Source organism: Poecilia latipinna, unplaced genomic scaffold (genome assembly GCF_001443285.1).
Source record: "Poecilia latipinna isolate Pla-1442-1.1 unplaced genomic scaffold, P_latipinna-1.0 Scaffold1024, whole genome shotgun sequence".
NCBI classification, from domain to species: domain Eukaryota; kingdom Metazoa; phylum Chordata; class Actinopteri; order Cyprinodontiformes; family Poeciliidae; genus Poecilia; species Poecilia latipinna.
Genome location: NW_015113640.1, coordinates 87,495 through 100,657, shown reverse-complemented (window position 1 = coordinate 100,657; position 13,163 = coordinate 87,495). Strand labels below are relative to the sequence as shown.

The 13,163-nt window shown below is 38.0% G+C and overlaps 1 protein-coding gene and 1 long non-coding RNA gene across 3 annotated transcripts in view; one reads left to right on the top strand and one right to left on the bottom strand.

The window, feature by feature from the left end:
- Positions 1–13,163, top strand: part of vwde (von Willebrand factor D and EGF domains) — a 35,016-nt gene that overhangs the window by 8,772 nt on the left and 13,081 nt on the right. For both annotated transcript variants that reach the window (XM_015051032.1, XM_015051030.1), the window contains exons 5-19: positions 237–466; positions 706–795; positions 1,071–1,218; positions 2,297–2,511; positions 2,927–3,000; positions 3,106–3,385; positions 4,092–4,288; positions 5,310–6,007; positions 7,077–7,213; positions 7,327–7,479; positions 7,699–7,803; positions 8,575–8,689; positions 10,387–10,643; positions 11,648–11,867; positions 12,884–13,021. In XM_015051032.1, coding sequence (XP_014906518.1) covers positions 237–466; positions 706–795; positions 1,071–1,218; positions 2,297–2,511; positions 2,927–3,000; positions 3,106–3,385; positions 4,092–4,288; positions 5,310–6,007; positions 7,077–7,213; positions 7,327–7,479; positions 7,699–7,803; positions 8,575–8,689; positions 10,387–10,643; positions 11,648–11,867; positions 12,884–13,021 — 3,057 coding nt within the window. The remainder of the gene's footprint in view (positions 1–236; positions 467–705; positions 796–1,070; positions 1,219–2,296; positions 2,512–2,926; positions 3,001–3,105; positions 3,386–4,091; positions 4,289–5,309; positions 6,008–7,076; positions 7,214–7,326; positions 7,480–7,698; positions 7,804–8,574; positions 8,690–10,386; positions 10,644–11,647; positions 11,868–12,883; positions 13,022–13,163) is intronic.
- Positions 5,915–9,574, bottom strand: LOC106958880 (uncharacterized). The gene is made up of 3 exons (XR_001427239.1): positions 9,374–9,574; positions 8,945–9,006; positions 5,915–6,000 (listed from the first exon to the last, which is right to left on the bottom strand). It is a non-coding gene; the product is annotated as an uncharacterized LOC106958880 (long non-coding RNA).

Below are 13,163 nucleotides of genomic sequence, written 5' to 3'. Positions count from 1 at the left end.
CATTAGTTAGATACCATGTATTCATTAGTTAGATACCATGTATTCATTAGTTAGATACCATGTATTCATTAGTTAGATACCATGTATTCATTAGTTAGATACCATGAATACATGGTATCCAAATATTCAGATGGATACATAGTTGGATCCAACTGTACAGTTACTGATTACTGCACTCAGTAACTGTAGTTTGTACTGTCACTCCCAGTAATTTTCTTGTTTCTCTCTGTTCCCAGCTGAGCCACCTCCCGCTCCCTCTGTGCCTGTGATTGTCTCAGAGGTGAAAGGTCACACCGTATACCTGAGGTGCAGCTTTGACAGCAGCTCCAGCAGCTCTGTGGGCTTTGTGGTGGCCTGGTCACGCCTCTCACCTGAGGGCAGGAAGGAGGAGCTCAGACAGGAGGCCACCATCCACACATCCGCCCTCATTGAGCTGGATGGCTTCAACCTCCGACTGGGGGACAGGGTGAGACTCCGGGCTGCGTTTACTCCATCTTCATCACTTATGGCTGAAATTGTTCAAACACCAAATATTCCTTAATAAATGGAAACCATTTTGGCACTACTGCTGAATCCATCGTCCTTATCTTGTGTTGTTGGGTGTCCAGCCAATCAGCGCCAAAAAACACGAATGATGCTAATATGATTAAGATGCTTAACAAAATACATTTTACTGAAATGACTGTGTTTCTACCTGTTTGTTAGATTTACTGCTCCAGCTCCAGTTTCTTGTTGGAGTCACCAGATATTCGAGGCACTCCCGTGGAAAGTCAGGAGTTTTTCGCTGGAATAAAGGTATACGTCTCTTATTCCGTATGTTCATAGATAACATGATGAATCAGAATGCAAAGTATATTTTAACTACATAATCTATTAACTACATTTAGTCATCTTGCTAAAATAATGGCCCAAGTCAATTTTTGCTAAAATCACTTTTGGCAAAAAAAATGATTTAGGTAACGATAAGTAACATAATTTTAAAATCTCCTGTTGATATTTTTAATAAATCAAATATGTTGGTCCATCCTAAAAAGCTTGCTGTTTTCTCTTTTAAAAACTCCTTTGTACAGTTAAAACCAGAAGTTAGCCGAGTGTCTGAGAACGGGAGGCAGCATCGGCTTCTGGTTGAGAGCTCGGTTCCGGTTCCATGTCCGGACGGTTCCTTCTCTTCTGCAGAGAAGTGTGTTTTATCTCTGCAGCTCAGCACAAGCAGTGAAGGTAAGGACCAAAAAACTAACGGCTATAGGTCAGGGTTTAACTCATTTTCGATTTGGGCCAAGTCAAGATCATGAATGCTCTTAAAGGGCCGGTTGTGCCAGAATGTATTGATAAAACCTGATCACAAACTGTTAAAATGTAAATGAATCCTTAAAATTAAATATTGAACATCTTTTCAGTCCCTCCAGGATTTTGTGATTTTTTGCAATAAAAATCAAAGTGTTTGTGGTACTAATCTGGAAATATTTGTGCTTATTTATGAAGGTAAATGTGACTCTTTTTATTACTCGCCGTATAGATCATGGACTTTAATCTGACATTAATTAAGGCTGAGGCAGCTGTTTAGTACAAGTAAGAAAGTTTTTTAAAAGTTTGGGAAACATCTGCAACAAACTCCCAATTATTAGTGCAAAAAAGTGGAGGGTTGGTTGTATGAATTTATGAAGGCTCAGTGGATTTGTTTTATTTTTCAAAATCAATTTTGGGACATTTTATACCGATTCTGAATCGTAATAAATTAGAACAGCAAATTGTATGTGAATGGATTTATGTATTTTTGGCGCACGCCATTTCCTGACTTACAAAGACGAACCCTCATCTTGTATTTGATCAATATGTGCTCCTCTCTTTTCCATTTTGAAGAGTGGATAAGAGAAAATGAGCTCTGCTTCATATTATGTTTAACATGAAGCAAGGAAATGTTTGTGGACAGTTTGATCAACTTAAGTGAAGTGAATTTGAAAAAGGCTTCATTTCTTAGCATGGGATTTTTTTAAACTCACTAAATAAATTAACTTAAATTAGCTGAAAGTTGCTATCACGCTACTGCAGAAAAAGAACCATTCACTGTATTTTAGAGCCTTTTGTGCCTCCATACCAGAGGTGCAAATGCATTTTAACTCTTTAACATTTTGTTAGTTGAAGAAATAAAACATTTTTGCACATTTTCAGTTTATAAAAATCTGATTTCTTCCCATGTTCGCCCTAACACAATTCCGGTTGCAGAATTAGCCTGTTTCTTAAACAGTTTTAAGCCTTTTAAATCTTTTCAAACCAACATTGCATCCTTTTTCCACAGATGAGGATTTGCTGGGTGCAGATTTGTCTCTGTCATCTTGTAAAGTGGATTTATCTCAGGGTCGCTGCAGTGGCCAGGTCTGTAGCCGGGTTCTGGTCCACTTCAGTCCCAACACGGACTTTATCAAAGACGGTGAACGGATCAGTCAGATCTCTGTGAAACCTGTCGTCACGCAGAACTTTCTCTGGAACGGATACTCGCCAGAATCTGTTCAGGTGAACACATCGAGCTTTGAATCCATTTAGTTTGCATTTCTAATCTTAAATCCAGTTTATTATTACTTGTTTATTACTATCTTATTATCTTTTCTTAATTGCTATTCTTATGTGCTTATTTAATTGAGTCAAATTTCTGTTGCAGTGTTTATAAATTTACTTGCTTGTTTAACAAGTTTTATCAGACCTAATTTGAATTATATCTGAAATTCAAGAACTAGTTCAAATTAGAAGAGTGACTAAAAGAAAAACATCTAGCCATTTTCTTAAATATAAGTTATTGTTTTTTTTAGTATTTAGCCTGTTATCTAGCAACCCAATTCACGGTGCGATAAACCGTAAAAACAAAGGTTAAATTAAATAATTAAACAAATAACCTTTAAATGAAGGAATAAAAATGACTCTATATTTCCAGATAACCATTGCTGATGTTCCCCCAGCTTATTGCTACTCCTTCACAGATCCCCACATGATCACTTTTGATGGCAGGTACTTAATTTTAACCATCTATTGTAATAATTACAATGATTTCATAGTATTGTTGTTTGCATTGTTAGTACAGTTTGCTGAAAACAAATCTTGTTGTTTTCCCAGATACTATGAGAATTATCAAATAGGCACCTTTGTTCTTTACAAGAGTGACGTTCGGCCCTTTGAGGTCCATGTCCGCCAGTGGGAATGTGGCAGCCTGGTGCACGCCGCCTCCTGCGTGTGTGGATTTGTGGCGTGGGACGGCGGCGACGTTGTCGCCTTCGACATGTGTGAGGGCGAGATGGGCGAGACGAAGCCCCGTCTATCTGTGAAGAGCAGAAACGCTAAACGAGTAAAGAGCGGCTTTCGGATCAGTGAGTCCTACCAAGGACGCAAAGTCACTGTGAGTCAACAGCAGCCGCATTTCATCATGAATAATACTGGAAATCTACTTTTGTATAATTTCTAACATGTTTTAAAGGGGCTCTATTGTGCAATATTCACAGATTTGGAACAAACTTCCAGAAAACTGTAAAACAGCTGAAACACTGAGTGCCTTTAAATCTAGACTTAAAACCCACCTGTTTAGAGTTGCTTATGGCTAAATTGCGGGTTTTGATGTCTTTGATGTTTTTAATGTTTTTATCTTTAGTTTTCATCTAGTTATTAACTTCTTTTTATTTCTCTTCCACACTGCCTATGTAAAGCCCTCCTGGAAAACGTCCTAGTTCAACGAATCTATATCTAGGGGTGTAAGAATCCTTGTTAAATGACATTTAACTAAAGTCCTACGGGGTTTAGAGTCCCAGTTGACGGCATTTCAACTAAAAACCTAGAGGTTGGAGTCCTTGTCAAACGGTGTTTTTGACTAAAGTCCCAGAGGGTTAGAGCCCCAGTTAAACGACATTTAACTGAAGTCCTAAAAGAGGTGCAGGTTTTAATGTTTTTATCTCTTAATCTTTTTCAAAATGTCTTTCTCTTTCTCACTGTTTATTCAATGTCACATGCTGTGTTTATTTTAATTATGTAAAGCACTTTGAAATGCCTTGCTGCTGAAATGTGCTATACAAATAAAATTTGATTGATTGATCGTCTGAAACTCTTTGCAGATCATGTTTTCCTCTGGAGCATTTGTTCGTGCAGATGTCTCTGACTGGGGAATGAGTCTGACTCTGAGGGCTCCCAGTTCAGACCAGAATCACACATTGGGTCTGTGTGGGACGTATGATGGACGGCCGGACAATGATTTCCACTCAGCAGGGGGCGCTGTGCTGGAGCAGCTGCAGGATTTCATATCTGAGTGGAGGTCGGTGGGTTTCAGCTGTGTTTTAAGAATCATAATTTCTGTTAACTGATCCACAGGTTAAGCTAAATACGCTCAGGAGCTCATTAGTTTTCATTAGGTGAGGAAGTTCTCCTTTGTTCTGTATGTGTGAGATTTTAAATGGATATTTCAGCTTTTCTGAAGGTAAATATCACTGAAGAACCATCCACCACCCTGCGCCACCTTTAAATCACTAGTAGTCATCTAAGCACTTTGGATATCTGGTAAAAACCAGAAGAAGAAGCACTAGAATCAAATATGGCCGCCTGCTGCAGCTAGCCAATGAAATGATGCTGACATTTGCGACAGATTCTGTTTCCATAACATAGAGGACTATTTTAAAATTATTTTAAAGATTTTGGACTGAAAATGTTCCAAAATTCAGCTTGGAAATATTAAAAAGTGCATATTTGGTGCAGTATGTTCTACTTTCCTGTTATACATGACAAGTAACAAAAATCAAGCAATTTAAATTCTTCAAATAATTAAAATGTTAATTAATGTCCAATCTGTCTGCTTGTTTTTTTCTCATCTTTTTTTTCTATGTGCAAATTCTGGAAAAGTTTTAGTTAAGGAAAAATAATCTAAAAACTTCTGGAGGGACAGGTTGTAAGTCTGCTGATGAAACATGTTTTGTTTTACAATTTAATTCAATTTGATTCAGTTCAAATGTATTTAATCAGGGGCAGCACATTAATGTTATATTTGAAAATCATAGATGTAAAAGTAGGTTTTGTGGTCAAACACTGATTTGCAAACTCAATTCTTGCAAAACTAAAATTAGTTGCTGAATTTCTGCAACTATAAACAAGAAAAACATGAAAATGCATATTAGAGAAAGCTAATTCTCCACAATATAGTAGGTTAGAGTACATCTTCTGTTTTTTCTATAGCTTGAGATGTGAAGCTTCTTGTCTTGAAGGTGGAATATTTTCCTGAAAAATCCTTTCTGTCCCCGTAGTTTCTGGATTAAACTCTTTGACTTCTTCTGTGTTTCTTTCAGACTCCCTGCAGGCAGCAGCTTGTTTGACTCCATGCCAGCTGTTGTGAACACACCAAACATCCACACGTACTGCAACTGCCAAGCAGATCACCTGAAACCATCTCTCAGATCTGGATCCAGCTGCTCCAATCACAGACTTGTCAATTTTCTGACTTTTATCCCCGCTCTGGATGTCACAGCTAAATACATCAGTTCAGTGGAGCTACAGAAAGAAAATAAAAAAACACAGCTCACTTCTGGTCGCAGTGAAAGTTCCCCACATCCGGAGAGCTTCTCATACTTTTTCCCAGAGGATCATGAGTTCTCGGTTCAGCCAGACGGACTCCCAAGATGGCCGACTCCTGCTGGTCTAACTCAGCAGCAGGCTCAGGCTCAGTGTGAGCGTGCAGTGGGAAACTCGAGTGTCGCCGTCGGCTGCCGGCTCCTGTTAGTGGGTTCAACAGTCAGCCGAGCGGTGGCCATGTGTGTCGCCGACCTGCAGCTGAAAGACGAGCCGTCGTGGCTGAACGCCACCTTGCCGCTGCTGGAGAACGAGTGCGAGCGAAAGCTGGTGGAGGAGTGGAGGAGGTGGGAGGAGCACCGGGATGCGGCGTCCACCCTGAGGTGTCCGGACCTGTGCAACGGGAACGGCCAATGCTCTGAGTTGGGCTGCGTCTGCTTCCCTGGGTTCGGTTCACATGACTGCAGCGAGCTGACGGGTAAAACACACAACAGACACAAAACCCGAGAGATTATGCCAAAAAACACAGATTTTAAAGGTGAACTATTAGGCTTCGTTGAACCCCTTAGGAGAGGTCTATGATTTTTGCACAAAATCATTCCTGGATAATGAGATTTTAGCCTGGGATCCTTTCAGAATGAGCTGTTTTAGCACCTCTGAGGCTTACTTGAAAAGGGCTGCAAACAGATGCACAATTATACAACCGTACATCTTTGCAATTTGCAACAAAACACTTGTATTTTCTGGCAGTCATTGTACTAGCGGTAAAACAAGCTGACCAAACTTGCTGGATCTCCGGTTGGGTTACTAGGTGGCAGACTGCACTGAAAAACACAAAATCTTACCGGCTAATTTTCCAGTATGGCTCTGGCAATTAATCAGTAAAAACCTATATGGCGATTGACACATTATCAATATTAATTAGTTAGAAATATTCAGTAATTTTAGTGAACTTCTATCCAGAACCGCACAGCATTCTGGGAAATGTAGGCAGAGGAAAGACTCACGACCAGCTAGGCAAGGTTGGTGGAAGCAACTCACTCACTCTTTGGTTACCTAGCAACTCACTCACTCTTTGGTTACCTAGCAACAATCTACTGAGTAACAGTAGCAGAATGTTTCGCCATAGCACCTCAGCTGCTTAAAAAGAAAATGACCTTGAGAGAAAATTGATAAAACAGGAAAGGTCACACCACCAGCTTGGCAGTATTTTCAGATATTTTAAACAAAAGATTTATCAATAATTATTGATATCATGATACATTTTTCTGCCCAATCGTCCAGCCCTATTTTAACTTGTTGCCAATAAATAGCTGGGTAGCTTTTTTTAAATATTGGACTTTTTTTAGAAGCAGTTCAGATCCAAATGGAAGGACAAGAACATGAATGGTGTCAATTTTGAATAATAGATCCCCCTTAACATCTATGAAACCAAAAATGCTTTTATGAATGTAAATAGCTGAGGATGCAGTAACAGTTAAAGCAGTGGCTACTCTGCTCTTAGCCAGTTTTCAGGCCTTAGCTGACCTTATGCTAATTTTGTAAAGACCAGATTCCAGAAATCACCAAGTTGAGGAAGGAAGGTCTGTGCAACATCCGTCAGGAAGACTGCTCCACCATCCAGGTCTCTGGTCATGGTTTCAAGGACTCCAGCCAGCTCAAGTGTGAGTTTGTTAAAGAAAAGGTACTTCATCTTGTCTGTCCTCATTTTGCATTTAATACATTAAACTATTAAACTCTGGCTTTTATTGTCCTTTTTTCTGTCCCTTATTTTCCTGCTTCTCTGTTTTAATCAAGATTGAAGACGGGGAGTCGGTCACGGTTTCTCCTTGGTTTGTTCAGGCTACTTTTCTGAATGAAACAGGTCTTGAGTGCCGGCTCCCCCTGGAGGACAACCAGGGTCCTGCAGACACGGTGACAAACCGAGCCGTTACGCACTGGCAGATCAAAGTTAGTCACAACTGAAGCACTCTGTTCAAAAATAAATTGGTAACTCTTCAGTAAAATCATCTGTTTATGTGTTTTACCATTAAGAAATCAATACCCGCCCTGTTACTGCAGCTGGGTGTCGTAAATACAGCTCTGACATGGACACTACAACTTTTCCATGACTCTGTTTGTGTTTGGGGTTTTGATGCGCCGCAGTAATCAAACTTCTGCTGATGGCAGGTTTCAAACGACGGCTACAGCTACAGCAACGCCAAGATCCTGACTCTGTATGACGGAGGCTGTCAGATCTGCAGCCTCGACACAGAAATCATGTGCACCCTCAGGGTGAGACATCTTTCTTCCTAATCCTTTAACCGTGACGCAGCTGCAGCTTTAATCTCCTCGGGTCTGTTTCGGTCGGTGATGGAGGGTTTTTAAGGATGTAGCGTAACGGAGCTGGAGCAGAAAGTTGGAGACAATCAAATATTATTTTCGCCGGTTTGTTTTGTGCTTAAGATTAAACAGAGAAACTAAACTTGAAGGTGCATTAACACCAGTATGGTCCAGTTTAATCAAACTTTAGTTAATTTGGCAGGAAAGTCAGGATTTTACTGGACGATAAATTGACGCAGAAGTTATCATGATAAACGATATTGTTGTTTTGATACCATTTTCAAGGAATATAATGGTATTGTCATAACAATGCAAATACCAATAAACATTAAATTCTAATTAATATTTGACACTGGAACTGGAAGACATTTTAAATATATTAAAAAAAATAAAGAAAACAACAGAAACAACAAATAAAATTAATCATTAAGTCTCTCTTAACAAAACTGTCCTTCAAAGAACAGCTAATTGAGACCAGACTTTTGTAATCCAAGTTTTGGTAGAAAAAGAAAAGAGATCATGCAAATAATTGGGGCAATTTTAGTTTACAATGCGATTAATTGGGTTATTGCGACAAGCCTACTGATCCATTACTCAGTGTAAATGAGGCATGTTGTCCTGGCACCAACCAGACATACTAAAAATGCAATATACTTAAATGTTTCTGTGGTATCCTCAACAGATTATGTATTCATAATGATAATTTAAATGATTTTTCACCAGGAGAAGACCTGCATCATTGGGGATTTGTGCTACAATGAAGGAGAGTCCAATCCCAGCAATCCTTGCTTCACTTGCCGTCCGGACCTTTCCAAACACACATGGTCCAAAGTTGAGAGTATGTGCAAGAAATGACTTACACCTGTTTGAATCGGTGTAATTAGACTCTAAGAGCGGAGAATAGTTGCATAACAATGCATGAAAGCAGAGGAAGTTCTTAGAAAGACGAGGCCTTCAATAATGTTTATAAGATTTTGTATCTTGTAAATTTGCAGATGGTTTTACAATTTGAGTGTTTTTGTTTTAGGTTAAATATGCTTGGGAGATTAAAGATTAATCATGTACAAAAAAATGTGCAAAGATAATATTCTACCTGTGTTTCAAAGAATATAAGTTATTTCTTGTTCTTTTTGTCATTCTTTATCCTGGTGCAAACTGTAAGCAAAGTAAAAACAAAATTGCAATGATTAGTTTGTATAATATTCAAATAAACACAAACTTAAAACACAGGTTTAGACATTTAATGTAAACCATATAAGCATATTATCACAAATTACGCTTGATTTAACTAATAAGGCATGTAGTTTACTGCATGAACATTTTGTAGAATAATAAAACATTAGCATTAAACCCCACTGTCCAATAAAAAATAGCGAACATTGAACTAATTAGCTGCCAATGTACAAAATAACCCACGGAACCGCTAACATTTCCATTAGCTTAAAGCTAATTTTCCAAAACCGATATTTAGAACAAAACAGACATATTTCCCTGAAGCTTACAACATTCAACATCAACTCACCACGTTGAGCAATACTCAAAAACGCAAATAAGAAGCTCACTAATTGCATCTAAACGCGATTTAAAACGCTTCCGGTTCGCCGTCAAGTAACTTCCGGTTTTACTTCAAGTCATTTGAACTAATATAAACACACTGCAGAGCCCCCTAGTGGAATGGGAGGGGTGAACCCAACAAAAACGGAAAAAAAGCAGAGGAACTTTTTTAAAAAGCTGGATTTTGACAAAGCAGAAAACCACATGTAAAACACAGTGTGTATGAAAACCCAAAGTGCTACCTTATTTTCCTCTCAGAGCAATTGGACCGTGTCTCTAATCGCACCTGAGCACCTCCCAGCTCAGCCATGTCCTCCACCAGACGGCTGATGCTCACCGGAGGCAGTTTGGATGATTTGTCAGCAGCTCAGAGCTGATTGAAGTCACATCTGTCCTTCGGCGCTGATGTTAAGGCTGCGGATCTCATTGTTACACTTTTTGGCTAACTTTTACCTCTGAAGCTCAAACTAGGTCAACCAGGGCTTAGAAACATGACAAAATCTCACAGACGTTACTGAATAATCTGCTGATGGCAGAGTTTATGGAGGACATTTCCACCACTCTGATGAAAAAAATGTATCTCACTCTTAGGACTTAGATCTCATATATGAGATATCATCTCATACTTTTAACTTAACTGCCTCATAATTATGATTTGGCTATCAGAAGTATGAGATAGCTAAGTCATAATTACGATATCAAATTTTTTAGCTATCATAAATTTAACTAAATCATTAGCTGAATTGATCTAGCTAATTATGGTTATGACAGCTAAATCATAATCATAGCTATGATTTAGCTATCTCATAAATATAATTATGACATACAAGTTTTTTTTTTCCATCAAAGTAGTGGAAATACGCTTCCTTACACCGAGTTCTGTATGAATAAACATATTTTCAAAACATGCCGAAAATTTCTAAACCAAATTCCTTTAAAATTCACCTTCCATATTTGAGTTGTTTCTTGTTTTTCATCCAGAAAACGAGCCTCCGTTGTTCCAGCCACCACAGATGCCTCTCCGCTCCTTCCAGGAGGAAAGTTTCATCTACCAGCTACAGGCTCAGGACCCTGAAGGCTCCATGGTTCTTTTCAGCCTGGTGTCGGGTCCAAAAGGGGCTTCGCTCTCTTCAGCTGGACTCCTGGTGTGGAAGGCGACCTCTAAACCCACAGACACCCACACGTTCCAGTTTACTGTCACTGATGCCTGCAGCGCGGAGATGCACGCCTCGGTCCAGGTGAGATTGTCCTGCAGGCAAATCGACAAACTATTTTATTATTTACCCAGTTGTAAATAAATAAATAAATAAATAAATAAATAAATATGTTTCACCTCATGAAGAAAATCTGGAACATAATAAATAATAATCCAGTATTAATAAATTAGTCCTAAATTAAACAAATATTTCCTAAGAATTGTTTCAACTTCCTACCACTAGAGGGTGTTAACTGTACATAATTTAATTTTATAAATTTAAAGGAGAGGCAGAAAGAATCCCCCCCCCCCCCAAAAAAAAAAAAAAATCAAAATCAGAGAAAATAAGGATTTGCATTTTTTTTTTCAACTGCACATAAAAAATAAAAATAATATTTTTTTGGCAGAGCCTACATATCAGACTCTTAATAGTGATAATTACTTGTGAAAAGTTGTGACAAAAATAGAAAAAAAAGTAAATTAATGTTAAAATTTAGATACAGAAATGTTAAAATTTACAAAATTTCAAAGTCAAATGTGAAAATCTGTATTATTTAAAATAAATTTACAACTAATTTTAGCTTTTTAAATTCTACGGTTTGTAGTCTTATTTAATAATTTATATGATCTTTATAAAACTGTATTAAAATAAAGATGTGGCACATTTATATACTTTTAATTTATGTCCGTTATGTTTCTGTATCTATATTCCTTGCCAACTATTAATAAAAAAAAGTATAATTGAACACTACACTGGTTTTCACAGTAAAATAAATATGGTTATCTGAACATAAGTGGTGAAAAAAATGTTTATTTATTGTTAAATAAATAAAATAAATGCATGATTTTGTCATGCATTTATTATTAGTTATGTTATACATAACTAATCTTTCTCTGTATTAATTGAAACGGATGGGTAAAATTATTCTTTTTAAAATACTTTTTCTTCTCTTCTTGCATTTGTGGGACCAAGTTTGTCACAGATGGATCTAAATATCTAATCCAGCAGCAGAAAGACAAAGAAAACAGATTTAATTTTGCCCTCAGGTTTCTGTGCAGTCCTGCGATTGTCTCAATGCGGCGTCCTGCATCACCAATGTGAACTCCCCGGTCGGAAGCGGCGAGTACATCTGCGTCTGTCCTGATGGGTTCACGGGTCGGCGGTGTGAGGTGGACGTAGACGACTGCAAGCCGAACCCCTGCAGGCTGGGCCGCTGCGTGGACCAACCCAACTCCTTTTCCTGCATCTGCCCTCCTGGAATGACGGGTAGGAGGAGCTGGGCCCGTTTGGTCCAACTAACATAGATTATTCAATCAATTATTCATTTAAGCGGATAGAAATAATGGTCAGATGCTGCAGATTTTGTATTTAAGCCTTTTATGCAAAATTGGAAATACATGAAATTTATGCAAATAAACAATTCATTTTATCAAGAGGAAATGTAACATTTTATTGCCTAAAATGCAATAATATAGCGTTCCTTTAGTGAACACTTCATTTGTAGAAAACAGAGTCGGCCCAAAGCATGTGCGAGTTAAGCTGTTGGTTAGGGTCTCCATGCCACCAGGGGGCCCCCAAGAGCAACAAGCTAAAATGTTTTGTTCTTCTTTGTCTTGTATGCAAAATGTACATTTTTTTACCACTCTGAGTATTTTGCTCTTTAAGCTAATGGCCATTTTTTGAGTCAGTGAATACTCAGTTACTAAATTAGTTGACGATTATTTCAATAGTTGATTCCTCATGATTAATCGTTTCATCGCTAGCTCAAATTAAGAAGTGATGAAAGGAAGAACTGCTCTCTTTATTCATACTTCTTTGTTTGTATAGTATTAGAAAATATTAAAACATTATTAAATACATCTAAAATGGTTGAAATCGTTAAAAAAATCAAACATTTGCATTTCTCACAGTAAACCTGTTAATTTTTTAATAATAAAAACATTAAAAACATGAAAACAACACACTTAGAAAAAACAAACATCTCTATCTGGTAGGTCAGTTTACTGTCCAGGTTTCATACAAAACTTTAGCATTAGACACAAGTAACTCATTGACTTTTATTTTAATTTACAGAAAAACATATTTTTATCTTACATCAGCTAGAAACTTATTAAAACAAATGTGAAACACATTGAGCTACTTGAAATAAAAATAATTTAAAGAAAGTGTTTACTACTAGTGAAAGAGGTCTTGGTTTTAGGATATTGATAAGTGAATAGCATGCATGTATGGTTGGTGGTTTTGAACGTTATGAGTTTCTGTAACGTTTCATTCATTGTCAGGACGAACATGCAGGGAAGATGTAGACGAGTGTCTGTCCCAGCCGTGCTTCGCTGCAGTGAGCTGCAGCAACACTCTGGGCTCCTTCGTCTGTGGATCCTGTCCACCAGGATTCACAGGTGATGGGAAAACCTGCCAAGGTACGCACAATGTTAAGGTTTCCCTAGCTGAACGTGACCCGTATTTAGCTTATTGTTCTGAACATTGTGCCCTTACACCAGTGGTGGAGAAAGTACTCAAAAAATGTACTTAAGTAAAAGTACAAATACACAGACAAAAATG